Genomic DNA, 16,531 nt, shown 5'->3' on the forward strand with positions numbered 1-16,531 from the left:
TATAGTTCTAGGCGGGCCTTAGCTACAGCATAAGATAGTGCCTTAAAAGACAAACCAAAACACAAAACTCCCAATGAGGCCTGTGTGGTAGTCTGAGTAAGAATGGACCCCATAGGCTCATGTTTGAATGTTTGGCCCACAATTAGGAGAACTGTTAGAAAAGGGCGAAGAGTAGTGGCCATGCTAGAGGAAGTGTGTCACGGGGGGTGGGCTTGGAGGTTTCAAACACTAGCACCAGCCCAAGTGTCTTTCTCTCTGCCTGCTACCTCTGCATAAAGATATAAAGCTCTTAGCTGCTGCTCAAGCACTATATCTGTCTGCTTCTCACCATGATAACGGACTAAACCCCTGAAACTGTAAGCAAGCCCCAATTAAATGCTTTCCTTTGTAGGAGCTGCTGTGGTCATGGTGTCTCTTCACAGCAACAGAACAGTGACTAAGACAGCCTAGTAGCACAGAGCTACAAATAACCTTAGGAGGATCACAAACGCCAGCTTAAGCTACAAAGTTGAAGGCCAGCATGGGCAATTTGCAAAACCCTGTCTCAAAATTTAAAAACAAAACAAAACAAAACAAACAAACAAACAAACAAACCCAAGACGCTGCAAATATGAGACACAGTCTAGTATGTAATACTTGCCTAGAATGGCAAGGCCCTGGTTCAGTACCCAGCCTCAAGGCTCTAATGTACATGTTGTGAGGATGTAATGCAGACTGCAGCAGATAACTCCTGAGGAAACCTGTGCACAATAGTCCTACACCACCAAATGTTAACTGGTCTATAGAACACAGGTGAATGATCAGAGGAAAACTCCATTTTCCAAGAAGGAATGTAACTTTTTTCTTCCTGCACTCAATAGTTTCCCTGAGGTAGGCTAAGTGGGCAACTAGTCATGGAGCCAGCAGGTAAAGCCACAGTGGCTGGAGCAGATGCCAGTGAGCAAGCTGACCACCTGCAGATGGAGGCGGTGCTGTGCACTGAGCATGTGAGGGCAGGATAACAACTCTACTGGCTTTTCCTGCAGTGAGGGGTCAGAGTCCCTCACTGTGTAGCAAGCACTCCACCACAGTGTTCCACCACTACACCCCACCAGTGTCCCCAGATCACTGTGTTCCACCACTACACCCCACCAGTGAGTGCCCCAGATCACTGTGTTCCACCACTACACCCCACCAGTGCCCCCAGATCACTGTGTTCCACCACTGACCCTCCTGGCTGCTTCCCCACTGCACTCCACTCAATGCTCTCATTTTCTACACCAAGTAGCTGGTTGCCTTCTCATGACACTGAGACAGGCTGTGGGATCATTATACAGTTAAACAGCCATTTTAAACAACAAAACGATTCATACCTACAGAAATAAATACTAAGTATGATTAAAATCAATTTACTTTCCCTTTTAAGAACTTGCGGATGTTTAGCCCAGCCCTTCAAGGTACACTGCATCACCCTGAATGCTAGTACAACTTCTACAAACCAGAGTTCTTTCCCATATAATCAGAGTCAGGTCACCTCTATGCCATAGCTGGTGCTCAGACTCCATCAGAATTCTGAGTCTTGTTCTGATGCTGCCCTACTGGCAAAATCCCAGTTTAAAGAAAGCTACACACTGCAGTGTGTTGTCATGTCCCCTCTCCTCAGTCTGGTCAAATTTTCAGTTTCTCCTCAACCTTTCAGCCTATGAGATCACCAACTAGCTATCATGTGAAATGTTTCTCAATCTTGGTTTGTCTGATGTTACTGTGTAGGTTATAACATACATAGACATGGGTTATAGTATAAGAAACTCAGTTTGTGGAGGTTCTAGGACATGACTCTTGTCTGCACCCAAAGTACATGCAACTGTACCCAACAGAAGCCTTAACAGATGACTCCCGAGAGGCCAGAGAAGACATTACAGCTCCCAGGCTGCCTCCCTCCCTCCTCCATGTTGTGAGGGGACTCTAGCACTAGGGACAGGCTCACCTGATAGAGAATAAGGAAGATGACCAGAGGTCTCCAGCCACAGCCCTGCTGATGTGTTAGTGCAGCACAGCAGACCCAGACCCAGCCACAGCAGCCATGCTACTTGGAGTCCTAATCCACAGAAACTGATACACGAGATGCTTGTTGTCTGGTGCTACTAAGTCCTGGGGTAACTGCTACATACACCATCGTAAGTCTACCATAGGAGGAGAGGTAATGTGTCAGGCTAAGACACAAGAGCCACTCGTGACAAAAATGCTTGTTCAACTAAAAATACAGGGACTTCCTCCTCTTCGTAACTGGCAACTTCAGTGACCGACATCGTGCTACACTACCCAAAACAGCCAAGAGCACAGCACCAAAGGTTCTCTTCAAGGCTGAGAAAAAGCAAGGTGTCGGCTCTTACCAGTGTTTCAAGCTACACGTCTAGTGAACAAGGCACAGGGAGATAACAGTTAAAAACCTTAAACTACACCACCACCAAAACCAACTGAAGGGCAAAACAATTCCCACTTTGTGATGCCATGACTGTGCACTCCAGGAACCCCCAAAATCCACGGCATACCTGTGAGGATAAATGGAGTTACTAGCACTAAATACCAAGAGGCCAACAGATAAAAATCAATAGCATTCTATACAAAAATGAAAAAAAAATTTACTCACAACAGCTAAAAAGACCCCTCAAATATTTAGAAAATAAGTAAAAACATTCCCAACATTTCTTACATTAAAAACTGTAAGAGGGCGGGAGAAATAGCTCAGTGGTGAAGTGGCCATACCACATCTGCAGAAGACTCCATAGTGTGTACAACACACATTTAAGATAAATCTTAAACAAACAAACAAAAAACCCCAGCCCCCCCCCAACCCTGTAAAGCAGTGCAGAGAAAATGCGTAAGGTATGGGGGAGAAAACCTTTTGCTCAGGGACCAAAACCCTCAAGATGAACAACACTGAATCAAATACTACTAGATGATAAAGGGTAAACATTCACAGAGTGAGGAAAAATTAACAAATTCATAGTAATGGAAGGTTTTAACCCATTTCTTTCAGTCAAAATGCCAACAAGGATAACAGAAAAGATAAAAGTGAAAAAAAGCAAACAATGTAACTGCAGGGCTAGGCGACATCCTCTGCTGCCATGAGCACAGAAGGACAAGCAAACCCTAACTGAGTAGAGGGAGACAGCAGATCATGCTGGGTCCCAAGGGTGAGGTACAGAAATATGTTCTCCCATTTTACAATTTTGTCAGCAATCCAATAAAAAAATTAACTAAGCCTATGTCTGAGACTGAGAACTGCAAACTTAGTATCTCAGTCATAGACACATGCCCACACATAAGAAAAAATACTCTTTATTTTTATTTTTTATTTAAGGTTTGGCATATAAGGTGTGTGTCATAGGGTTACTATTGTGGTGAAACACCACGACCAAGAAAAAGTTTATTTGGCTTAGTCCATTACTGAAGAGAGTCAGGACAGAAACTCTAAACAGGGCAGGAACCAGGAGGCAGGAGGTGATGCAGAGGCCATGGAGGGGTGCTGCTTACTGGCTTGTTCAACCTCCTTTCTTTCTTTTAAAAAACTTTATTAATTCTTTTTGAGTTTCACATCATGTACCCTAATCCTGCTCATCTTCATGTTCCTTTGTATCTACCCTCTGCTCTTGATACTAGATCCACAAAGGATGTAACTTGGAGGACCAAGTTATCCCATTGTTGTCCTGTATCATGGAGATCTTTTAGCTTGGATCTGCAGGACTGGCCCTTTTACATCTCCAGCAGTTCACAGATGAGGTAGATGTTGGGGTGGGCCAACTCAAATCCCTGGATCTGCACCTGGGTGGTAGCTAAGTGGTCAGCCTGCCAGCTCTCCTGCACCTGTACCACAGGGCAAGCTGTCCAGCACTGCCCCAGCTAGCTCATCCAATGCTACAGCAGGCTAAGGGCAAGATCATCTCTCTTGCTCTCATGCCTTTGAGGTAGGCTCACCCACACCCACAACACCAGAACCAGCTCCACTGTGCTGCCCAGTCAAGGTGTGGGGCCCACTCCTGAGTACTGCAGCCAGCTAGAGGCTGGTCAGATCTCCTGCTCTCTTACTCTCTGTGCTGCCTTTAGCATCCCGGTCAGTTCTACTATGCTGCACGATGAGGTGCAGGGCCTGCTCTCCAAAATGCTATAGCCAGTGAATGGCAGGGCCAGCTCTCTCACTCTCATGACCCTAGGGGCCAGATCTCCTGACTACCATAGGTGTCAAAGGGGGAGAGTGGGGAGGGCATCAACAGCAGGCACGTGGAGGAGCCAGCTCTCTGGCACTCATGTTCTTGAGGGCAGCTGGCTCCCCCAGGATCCCCCTAGGGCCAACTCTACTGTGCTTCTCTGGGGAGATACAGGGCTGTCAACCTGCTGTCTTACAGAAACCAGGACTGCCAGGCCAGGTATGACTCCACTCACAGCAGGCAGGGCCCTCCCATATCAATCATTAATTAAGAAAATGCTGTATAGGCTTGCTTACAGCCCAATCTTATGGAGACATTTTCTCAACTGGGGTTCCCTCTCCTCAGATGACTCTAGTTTGTATCAAGTTGACATAGAATTAGCCAGCACAGTATGCAACAAAAGACTGAGTATCAGGGACAAAAACACCTCATCAAGAGTAGGAGCTTTTATATACTGATCAAGACAAAGACAACAGATACATTTCAGCTGACCAAAGGCAAGATCCATCCAAAATGAAAGCGGTGTCAGTAGGCAGGCTGGCAGCCTTATGCCAATAACCAAGCAAGAGGGAAGAAGTCCACAAAAGAGTGAAAGCCATTAAAGAATGCAATCTATCAAAGCCAGAGCTAGAAGTAACAGACAATTTGCATATGAACAATCTTACAACTATGAATGGAATTCACTCCTTAATTAACTCTATTACACAAGGAGTGCTTGAAACACAGATGGAAACACTGACAAATTTTACTAATCTTTTAAGTAATAAAAAGGAGTGCTTCATACAAGCAGCATTACTGAATATGCACAACTTTGATACAAATCCAACATGTGTTTAAAAAGGAGATGGCATCACAATCTCAGCTGCATACACGCAAATCCTAACACATAACAGTCAATTAAGGCTGAAGGGTCTAGAGTCGTCTGGGAGACAAACCTGTAGGCGTATCTGGGAGGAGTTTCTAGACTGGGCTAACTGAGGTGGACAACCCAACCCAAATGTGGGTGACAAAGGCCATGGCTGGTCCTGGACAAACACCAAGAAGAATGCCAGGTGGCAGCAGCGCTGCCACTCTGCCTTCTGTGGCCATGTCTCCATCACAGACCACACTCCTTGAATTACAAGCTGAAACAAACTAGCCCTCCCTCAAGTTGTTTCTTGTCAGGTATTCTAGAAGACCAGAAGGTAGAGAGACACGAAAATAGTGAAGGACGACTAGCTCACAAAGTTTCAGAGGGAAATGGGGAGCAAGGCTAGAGGCCATTAAAGTAATGCACTGGCTAGATATTGCTTGGGCCCTGAGAACCTGATTGAGGCCAAATGTGAAAATAATGGAGTAATTTCAAGACAAGAGAACATTCAGGAAGGGGGCATGGCTATTTCTTGGTGCTCTTATTCAGATCTATGGTGAGAACAGAGACATAAAAAACACAAAGTTCAGCAAGGAAAGGAGTGTGGGCAACTTTAAAATTGCTGACAAAGAGGTACTGAACCAGCTGAGGATGAGGGCAGCCTGGGCACCACCCCCCACCTCCATACACACACACACACACACACACACACACACACACACACTCTCTCTCTCTCTCTCTCTCTCTCTCTCTCTCTCTCTCTCTCTCTCACACACACACACACACACACACACACACACACACACACACAAAGCCTAGAGTAAGAATGTTTGAAGGGTCTCCCAGGGCTAGCACACAAGAGACTGAAGCAACTGTAGCTCAAGGAAGCAAGGCTACACTTACGGCTTGCAGCAGAATTTGGCAGTGATGTCCATGTTTTATAGATATGAAAGATCAGGGGTGATCATGGAGTCCTGTATCAAGGTTCTAGAAGCCACTAGGGCCAGATGTGTGGCAGGCTCAGAGTTCTTGCAAGGAAGCCCCAGGGGGATACTTCATCATGTAGCTGTGAAGGTAGGTAAGGACTAACTTCCAACAGCTCCCACGATATTAACAATTACAGGCCCACGGACTGTCCACAGAGGAAAGGTGCACGCTACAGTGTAGAGCTGGCCAAACAGGGGTTATGTGTGCTACAGGCAGAAGGTTGGGAGAAATGGCATTAACCAAGTCCTTTGGAGCTGAGAGCAGTTCCTTATGGGCTTCAGAAGCCAGATGCTGAGCTTCAGGACTTGGACTTTGTAATGCTGGGGCTGGTCTTGTTTTGACCTACTCCTTCCTTGCTGTGCTCCCATTCCATGCTTTGCAATTATAACTACTTACTTTATGCCACTGGAAACTGGAATTATGTAGCTTGGCTTTGTTTTTTAGGAGCTTACAATTAAGAGATTGCTTTGAGTTTAAGAAGAGAGTTGGAATTTAAATAATGTTGGGACTGTAATGGATTACAAGAACTCCAAAGTTACACTAGACGCATTCTGTACTATGAGATGGCCATGATCCTATGGAAACAGAGGTGGAAGGTTATAGCTTAAAGTAGTATATGCTTGGGGTGGACTTCTGGCGGTTAATGTTGCCAATTGGACAGGATCTAGAGTGACCTAGGATACAATCTTGTGGGTGTGTCTATGAGGAGTTTCTATATTGAGCAAAGCAAGGGCGGAAGAGCATGAAGGGGTCCCAGACTAAACACAAGGCGGCGGGGGGTGGGGGTGGAACGGGGTGAGGGGGGGCAAGCCGACCACCAGCTCACTCTAATTCTTGATTGCAGATGCAGCGTGGCTGGCTGTTCTCTTCTGCTGCCATGACTTCTCTGTCACCATGGACTATGTCACCTTAAACTGCTCAAGTAGCCCCTCCCCCTTAGATGCTTCCTGACAGGCACTGCTGTGTCCCTTTAGTACAGCTCTTCATGCTGTGCTAACCCCAACCATAAAATTATTCTGTTGCTACTTCATAACTGTATTTTTGCTACTGTTATAAATAGTAATGTAAATATTTTTTGGAGATAGAGGTTTGCCAAGGGTTGTGACAATAAGGAAAGCAACTAAGACATCAGTGACATATAAAAACTGTAAGTCACCATCTGCTGGATGGACCCTATAAAGAACCAACATATCACATATCATGTGTTCAGTCCAGTACAGACAGAAATTCACCAATTCAACACCATCAAGTTAAATAAGACTCTAGCAAACAAGGAAAAGAACATCTTCTTTGAACAATATGGTAAGGGATATGCTTGGAAAAAAAGAAAAAAGAAAAAAAATCCTCCAGTGAACATATTTCATGGCACCACAGTGACAGCTCTCCTAGCTCGATTACAGCAGTGTCAGAGCACTCGGCCATCACTCATTCTCACAAACACTGCTAAGGAAATCCTCTGGAGCTAACAAAACTAGAAATAAAAAGTCAAAGGCTCAGGAGTAACTATAACAAAGCCCCATCCCAGATGATAGAAAACCATATAGAGAAAACACAAAAAAACTGCACATATGTAAGTGAACGCATAAGCAAATTCAGGAAGGCCCTGGAGAGAAGCTCAAAAACCAGGTTGTAGCTATGTTGGTGGCATATGCCTTCCTCACAGCACTTTCAAGGCTAAGGTGAGATATCTCCAAGTTCAGGTTTACACACCAAACATACCACAACAAACAAGACAACGACGACAACAAAAGTAAACTTTGAAACACTTGCCATTTTCACGGCAAAACAGTGCACTAAAAAACATCAACCCCCTTGAATGAACTCTAATGACAGATGTGAAAATTCATTACAGAGAAGAGAAATCAGAGAATACAGAAGCCCAGGGCATAGAAGGATAATCCATATTCATAAACTAGAGCATTCAGGAGTATCACGTCATTCTCTAAATGCATCTGTAAATTCAATTAAAGGCCATCAAAGCCCCAGTGAGGTTGGCATGTTGGTGTGTGTGGACAGACAATACGACTGCTAACATCTATACAGAGATGTGACAGAGCCAAGACATTCTTGTATAACACAACACTCAACCGCCACTGACATTGCAACATACTACAAACATTAAACAACAACAACAACAACAACGACAACAACAAGGGATTGTAATATTGACACAAGGATGGAGAACAGAAAAGACTAATGGCGCCTATAAAAGCCCACTACTGCACAACCAGTTCGCAGCAGCATCCATGAAACCTAAGTAACAAAAGCCAGAGAGGTGCTTATAGGCGCCCACAACGCACTTGAAGCCATGCTATTGTCTGAACACAAACTGCGAATTAGAGACTGTGACCCTAGGCAACAACCATTTTCATCTTCATCATCATAAAGGAGGTAGTCAGACAAGATGGCAGTGGAAATAAAATGGAATTGTGGACATGGGAAAAGGCAGCAAGATGGCAGATTTAGAGCAAACCACGTTGACAGCTACTATATACAGAAGGTTCTAAACTAGTGCCAGGGCACTCCTGGTAAGGACTGAGACGTAGCCAGCATGACTGAAGACCCTAACTTTACATGTAGCAACTCTATTAGGTAGTTTAGGTCTAAACACTGCAATTAAGAGGGGCATCCCACAAAGCTGTAAAGTGAAGCGCAAGCTGGCAGAATGCATATAAAAGCTAAACTACCTGAATACAATTTGTAAGAAACACACTTGAAATATGTAGTTATCAACAAGGTAAGTTTAAGATATGCAAACAGAATGCAGGGAACCTAAATGACACCAAAGCAGACCTAGAACAAGCACTCTTAAGGGGTGGTGGGTATGGGATGGCTAGTAAACATGCTACATACAGAGATATTCAGTTACATTCTAGGTAAAAATAAAGACTACCAAGTTAGAGTAATAGACAAGGCCTCATTCAGGGCTGTTCAAATACCCCATTCAGTGCAGGCAACAGAAAAATGGGCCATACAAACACCCCTATTAAGCACACAGTTTTGTTAACATCCATCCATCAAACACCAAAACAACAAATATTTACTGCATGGTCCAGAAATGGCACTTCTAGAAAACAGAACTCTAGATATATACCTGAAAGTAAATTTTTGTCCAAATAGATATACTTTATTCATAACAAAATCTGTAAAGTCTAATGTTTATTAATTAGCCAATGACTATATTTTGGTATATTCCATGCAATGGAAAACTACTTATTAATATAAAGGTACACGCTAGTAATACATACAGTAATATGAGTAAATCTCCTCCCCCCAAAAGGAAATAAAAAAGAAAAAACTTCAAGACAAAATATTATCAGAAGTATATTTATCTGAAAAGTGTATTTATCTGAACATTTAAACAGACTGGTAGAAACTTCTGTAGCTACCTGGGGTAGGCGCAAGGGTGGAGCTGCAGAGATCAAGCAATGAGAGGTGGACAGATTCAAAATGGGAACTTTGTTCACTAGAAGATTGTTCAGAGAGCACAAAGGCTTGTCACAGAATGACACATAACTGCAAGACACAGCCAAAGAACTTCTAGTGCACAGATGATAGACTGACAGGTGCGAGGTAGTGAGAGTGACCAGCCAACAGGCCAAGGTTGAAGCACAATGGGCCCGCCCTTCTACAACATGTTTTCACAATCACCTCCGGTAGTAAGACTCCACAGGTAAGACACAATCACCTTCCCATAAGATTCACAGAGTGTTCCAATATGCAAATGCAGCCCCACAGAGATTAAGGAAGTGAGTCAAGCCTACAACGAAATCCAAGGAGAGCTGGGAAATACACAGCCGCCCTAGTGTGAGGGTGCACACTTAAACATGCATTTAAACTGTGCTATGCTTCAATGACAGACCTGCAATAGCAAAATGGAGGGAAGGGAAATGGACAGGAGTGGAGAGGACAGCTAGGCTCCACATTTTAAAGAGAAAATCAGTAGATGATGCCTAAAATTGGTGGTGGTAGTGGGAGGAGGGGGCGCAGTGTATGTGTGCTTGTGAGGAGATCTGGAGGAAAGATCAGAAAATAGCTTCACGCCATGGCAACAGTGGTTGCCTCTAAGAAATGGGTCAGAGTAGACACGGCTGTTAGATTAACTTAAAAGGCCTATAACTCCATTCTTTTCTGTAAAACTACTCTTCTTGTGAGTGTCCCCTCCTCCATTTTTAAAAGAGGATCTTGTTATGTAGTCCAGGCTGGCCTGCAGTTTGCCATCCTCCTGCCTTCAACTTTCCTAGCGAGAAAGATCAAGCCTACTGGGCACATAGCTCATAGAAACATACAGGAAAAGAATTAAAACACCGAGATAGAATAATAGCTATCATCTACTGAGCCCTAACAACCCCAGCTCTCTGCTAAACGCCTTTCCTGCATTATCCTGAATCCTCAAAATAAGGAGGTGGTCCTGTCACAATGCTTACTTTGTTGAAAAAACAGATTATGGATTTAACTGCCATGGGCTAAGTGGCTAGCAAGTGGTGGAGTGCAGTTCTGAGGCACCCTATTGTTTGTGTTACACGCTGAAAGCCTCCATGTCAGGTGACAATTTGGGGTTTGGGTGAGAACCTGTGCTTTGCTGCTCGCTGGGAGGAAGAGGCTTAATTTCAATATCTGGGGACATGCTAGTCCAGCTCCCTACCCAGGCGAAGTATGGTCACAGCATGTACAGCTCCCAGGTGTTCTGTGCGTTGCCTGAGGACACAGGCTATCTGGTGAATAGAAGCTATTCCCGGTTGGTTCTTAGGTGGCTTTGGGTCGAGTGACACTGTGAAAAGGGTGCTTTAGGAATGAAAAGGAGGAGACGGTTTGAAGAAGCCCAATGTTTCCTTCAGCAGTAGGAGAGCTCAAGAGGTACCAGTGAAAGAGTGCGGCCAAGTGTGGATGAAGGAACCAAAGACAAAGGTGCCTTACTCCATCAGACCTGGTCTGCATCTGTCTTATCAGCGCCTTCCCCATCTTTAAGGATCCATGCCTGATGCCTGTCCCATCGTCTTGCTGGCCACTCTTGCAGGTCTCACTCTCTGTCTTCTGACCTTGCTAGCCTCCTGCCTCCTCCTCTATCTTCAGTCCTTCAGTCTGCTAGGGCTGTTCAGATTACTTTTTTCCACCTCTCATTACTAGTATCGGGCACACTTCCTTTCAAAAACACTCGCCTAACTTTCTGCAAAGTATAATCCACTCATCTCTCAATATTTAAACGTGAGAGTCTCTCATGCCTGTGCTCCCAGCACGCACGGGACTGAGTTAGCCTGGCCACAAAGTAAGTTTAGGCCTGCCGGGGCTAGATAGACCCTGTGGCACAGTCTCCGTGCCACAGGACTTCTGCCTTTGGGCAGGAGCCTGGGAACAGTAGAGGCAGGTGTGACTGTTCAATAGCATTTTATTTATGAAGAGAAGGCAGAGAACAAGGCTACAGTTTTCTGACACCAGGGTTAAATCACCAGCACCCAGAACACCTGACATATGGTTAGTACCCAATAAATGAATAAAACAAAAGAAAGAAAAAAGAAAAAGAAAGAAAAAAAGAAAAGGGGGAAAAAACCCCACCGGGCTTGCGGTGGCTCCTAGGGACTAGTACCCAAAGAAGTAGATTTAGTGACATGGTGGGTGGGACTGTGTTGGCAACGCAATGGGCTACAGAGAGGAGCAGCTGAGAGAGCGGTAGGTTCTCTTCCAGCATAAGCAGCAGGAGCACTGGGGATGGGGTGATGCTGCTAGAAGACAGTGGAATAGATGGCAGCGGAGTCCTAGGACGGGGGAGGAAGCGAGGAAGACCTGGGTCTTCCAGAGAGTTATGTGGGCTGCTACTCACACAAGGCAGAAACAAGGAAGCAAGGATACAGGCGGAAGGGCTTGCAGTCTTTCCTGCAAAATATGAGCACAGTGGGAGCCTGACTGAGCCAAGGTAGGAAAAGTACTCTTAGTTCTTCTCTCTACTTGTTAATAGTAAAGGAGGGGGTGTCTTAGTATTTGTGGGTTCTGGGTTTTCGGCTGTGACTCCGTGTGAATGAGGTGTCACTTCCTGATGCCTCAGCACTTCTTGTCACTGCTCATCACTTCACTCTGTAATGCAGGTACCAACAGGCCTTGAGGAGCCTGAGGTGATACACACGTGAGCATACCCAATTTTTCTGGAAGGATACTATCTTAACTGCAGACATAGTATTGGATTTCATAACCACACCCTCCAATGTGTATGAAACGCAGAGATGATAGCACATTCTCAAGCGGCAGTCTTATGGAAGTTTCCCCCAGAGCTGTAAAGTCTTTGCCTATGTGGCAGAGAGCGGTCTTTACGGCAGCACAAAGCCGTATTGCACCCTAATGATGAGCCACACACAACTTTTCTTTAAAGATAGGAAAGCAGTTGCCTGGAAGGAGTTTCAGAATAAACAATGTCTAATCATTAATTAGTTGTACAAGTGTAACATAGTAGCAGGACCTAAGGAGCTCAAGTTCTCAAAGAGAAAAATTAATGTTAATCCCATGGCCACCCTACACATTTACATACTCAGAAAGGAACTTTGTTAAATCTAGAGGAGCCTGGGGAAGTGACGCAGAATTTAAAGTAGTGCTCTCCAGAGGACCAGCGCTTGGTTCCCAGCACACACATCCACATGCCGACACACACACATGCCCAATCAAAAATAATGAAACCTTTGAGAACTCTACAGTCAACTTCAACAATCAAAAGATACCAGAGACCTGATAAAAACAGAAACAAAAACCAACCAACCACCACACCACCAGCACCCAAACCCCTAACATTTCCAAGTCCATTCTCCGTCACCAGCGCTACAGGGTTCAGGAGGGCCTGGGGCCAACCCAACTTCTTCTTCTCAGGGACTGCAACTAGACTTTAATTGACACGCCCCAAACAACTGTGTCAGTGTGTTTTCATTTGCTTCCTTTCAGGGTGTAATTAGGTCTGTAAACTCCTGTGTCAACTCATTCCTTTTTCTGTTTTGAAGTTCTTATTTCCAAAGTTTGAAGATAATTAATTCTCTTAGGATACAGCAAACCTCACTGTATTCTCTCAAGTCATTTTGAAATGTCAAGAACCCAGGCACTCAAAATTTTCACTGAGTACAAGACTACAGGAGTTACACCGGTAACACATTTTTGCTTGCAATGACTTTCTATGTACCCCAAGACAGATTTGTATTAAATAAGCTTGTCCTCTTACCCTATGGTTGGATTAATATTTGGATCAAAACTGTCCTCCACGAATCGCCAGACGATGCTTGATTTCCCCACACCCGTATCCTGAAAGAGAGTAAGATGGGTGATCGAGGAAAAACTAACCTCTTTGCATCAACCCAAAACTACTTTGTGGTATAAAGTAGGGGATTTTAGAGAAAGCACCCTCAGCTGTAGATTTCCTAAGTTGAGACACACAAGGCAGGAATAAGAGAGTGAGGTTAATATATTTAAAAATGTATTGTTGGGGCCAGGCACAGTAGTGCAATGCTTTTAATTCCAGTACTTGGGAGGTACAGGCAGGCAGATCTCTTAAGCCTACTGAGTGAGCTCTGAAAATTTGGGAGGTTGAGGCAAGTTCAAGGCCTGCTGGGGCTACACAGGCTTCAAGCCTAGCCTGGGCAACTTCTTGAGCTCCTGCTACAAAATAGAAGCAAGTAGGCTGGGGGGACACACAGCTCAGAGGCACAGTGCTTGCCTAGCACGGACAAAGTTTTACCCTCAACCTCTAGGACTGAACTCTTGCTCCCTCCCAAATGAAATAAGTTTTTGCTTCCTGTAAAAAGTGGCTTTTTAATATATATACCAGTAAACTATGCGTTCTAAAGTTGGGCCTGAGTAATCTTAAATAAACCCTAGTCCCACCCTGTTGAGGGGCAAAAAACATCGCCTCGTTGGGATTCTTTTCCGTCATTAAACCAGAAACTCAGGAAGGAGACCTTCAGAAGGCTCTGAAATGGCCAATGTACGGAGAGAGGACCGGAAGCTGAACCTTCTTAGTCCTGGAGGCTTCCTGGTGTGAACTCCTCCCTTCCATTCGAGTAGAGCTAACTTTGGAAAGTAACTCTTGCAGGAGCGTCAAAGATGTCCCAAAAGTTTAAAAACCAGCCCATACTGCTGAAAAGGAGGCCAAGGGTGATCATAAAACCGGAAGACATGCTGGGGGCTTAACTTTGAGAGACTTGGCTAACTTCAAAGGTGTCCCTCTCAAAGTTGTAAAGAAACTACCTGTGGGCTGCTTCATTGTGGATGGAAAAAGGGCTCCGCTCCAGGGCGCTGGGGGCTACCCCGATACCTCGGGGCTTTCGATGGGCCATATCCCGGTGGTCCGGCCGTCCCAAGGGGCTGCGTCCCGCGCGGGGCGGGAAGGGGTACAAGGGGCCCTGAAGTGCTGGGGGCCGCCCACCTGGCTTCCGCGACCCTCGGGGCCCGGCTCGCCGCCACTCACCCCAAGCAGGCACACTTTGAGTTCCCTCAGAGCCATGGCCGGGGAACCAGGGGTGCGGGCCCGCCGCCGCCCTAAGTTGAGGAGGGAGAGGCCCGGCCCAGCCCCGGCATCCCCCGGCGCCGCTGCCGCACCGCCCAGCCCCGGCTGTGCACACCGGGCGGCCGTGCGTCTGCCGTCGCCTTTCGGTCCAGCCGACCGGTCGCTTGTCCCGCGAAGTCACCTCAACAGCCCGGACACCGCCTCTGCCTCCCGGCCACCACCGCCGCCGCCATCTTGGGACGCCAGCTGGGTCACCTGACCTCCCCGCCCACTTCGGCAGCCACCTTCTCCGCGAGGGCGGGGCGGCCAGCTCTCCGCTCACTAGCGGGCAGACGGAGCGCCGAGGGGGCGGGACCTCAGCGTGGCCCCACCCTCCAGCTCCGCCCCAGCCCCATCTTCGCTGAGGAGTGGGAGGAACGGGGTGGGGCGTAGTCTTGGCGTTGCCACGCCTCTAGCTCCACCTCCCACCCGTCCCAAGATGGCGGGTCAGTGGGCCCAGGCGAGTGGGCGGAGCACGACAGATGGGCGTGACCCTTGGTCTCGCTCCGCCTCCAGCCCCGCCCTCCAGCCCATCCCAAGATGGCGGGTGAGTGGGTTCGGACTCCCGGGGCTCCGGATGGCTCCCCTCCCCCTACGTGGGAGTCTCACCCCCTCCCACCCTAGCCCCGCGAGCCTGGGACTCGCCGCCCGCGCAGCCCCGCGTAACTCCTTGCGTGTCTTTTGGTTTTTCAGAGATCCCCCTGTACTTTGTGGACTTGCAGGATGACTTAGACGACTGTAAGTAACAGTTGGGGCGCCCCGCCCCTCCTTGGGTGGACTGTCGGGGTGCACTTAGACGGGGCGGGAACCTCAGGTCGAGTCTACCTCGAGCCCGCTTCCTCAGGTGGCCCACCCTCCTGGTCTAGGACTTCGGTCTGTTGGAAACTTTGTCTTCCTGTCACTTTTCTGTAGCTGCTGTGGGAGCTGTGAGAGGGAAAGCAAGTCCCACACTGGGACGAACCTTCTGGGTATCTAGAGAGAGGGGCAGCGCAGCTGTACTTGTAGGCGCAGCCCCGTCTTTTCATGGAGCCCACTGTTTCCCTCGTTTTGAGTGGATCTTTTCCACTTGACCCTTCTAGGCTCTTTTTCTCTGGAATTGTTTTAATGGACAGTAGCCTAGAGAGATGCCACCTTCGAAGTACAAGTTCGAATCTGTGGTTAACAAATGAATGAAGCCTTGGTTTTTCTATGCAAAGCATCTGCCTACCCAAGTCATTTGTTGGGTCTGTGAATTAACAAAAGTGAACTAGAAATAGCCAGTATTTCCCTGATCTCCCTCATGGGCCAGAGGGGAGCAAGATATATCAGAAAAATATTAAGCCCAAGGAGGCTCGCTGGTGTATGAGGCCAACACAAATCCCCAAAGTCATCTGGGGCTTCCAGGCCTATGAGTGACTTCTGCCCTCTTCCCTTCCCTAACCCCAAGTCCCCAGTGATAGGAGTTGATGCTGACTGAAAATTGTTGGTAGACTATTGCAATGCTGAGCACACTTTATCTCTTCCCTGGGTTGAGGCTGGGGAACAACTTTATAAATGTAGCATGACACTTGGATAGAAAATAAAAGTCAGTGGTGAAAAGGCCTGGTCCTAGTATCAGCCCTTAGGCGTCACTTTAGTTGCAGTGTGACTGGGGCAGGTCACCATACCACTTAGAGCCTTGCCGGTCATCTCATCTGCAAAATGAGCATACCAGCAGCCCACCTCATAAGTCTTTTTTGGATTGGTCTTCATAGGGAGTTCCAGGTTGGCCAGGGCTGCATAATGAGGGATTTTGTGAAGATTAAACCATCAAAGAAGGTGACATGAGTCCTGTGCACAATAAACACTAAGGAAATATTGGCTGCTAATCTGGGAAGTAAGTTGGATTAGCCTGTCTCACAGATAAGGCTTGAGACCCAGCCCAGTGAAATGTCTCGAGTGTGGCACGAATGACAAGGAAGGCAAATTTATTCCTTCTGACCCTGGTTTTTTTGTTTTGTTTTGTTTTGGTTTTTT

The 16,531-nt window shown here is 46.6% G+C and overlaps 2 protein-coding genes across 3 annotated transcripts in view; one reads left to right on the forward strand and one right to left on the reverse strand.

The window, feature by feature from the left end:
• The window catches only part of RAB22A (RAB22A, member RAS oncogene family), a 47,748-nt gene extending 32,835 nt beyond the window's left edge, over positions 1-14,913 (reverse strand). The window contains exons 1-2 of the mRNA XM_084775321.1: positions 14,459-14,913; positions 13,217-13,296 (exon numbers count right to left, since the gene is read on the reverse strand). Coding sequence (XP_084631447.1) covers positions 13,217-13,296; positions 14,459-14,494 — 116 coding nt within the window. The 5' untranslated portion in view covers positions 14,495-14,913. The remainder of the gene's footprint in view (positions 1-13,216; positions 13,297-14,458) is intronic.
• Positions 14,914-15,038: 125 nt separating this feature from the next.
• The window catches only part of LOC311593918 (serine/threonine-protein phosphatase 4 regulatory subunit 1-like), a 75,806-nt gene continuing 74,313 nt past the window's right edge, over positions 15,039-16,531 (forward strand). Inside the window, exons 1-2 of one of the 2 annotated variants that reach the window (XM_084775317.1) lie at positions 15,039-15,083; positions 15,230-15,274. In XM_084775317.1, the coding sequence (XP_084631443.1) occupies positions 15,077-15,083; positions 15,230-15,274 (52 nt within the window). In that variant the 5' untranslated portion in view covers positions 15,039-15,076. The remainder of the gene's footprint in view (positions 15,084-15,229; positions 15,275-16,531) is intronic. The other variant, XM_084775316.1, reaches the window with a different exon arrangement.

The sequence above is a fragment of the Acomys minous genome, assembly GCF_964271855.1.
Source record: "Acomys minous genome assembly, chromosome: 3".
In the NCBI taxonomy this organism is placed as follows: Eukaryota; Metazoa; Chordata; class Mammalia; order Rodentia; family Muridae; genus Acomys; species Acomys minous.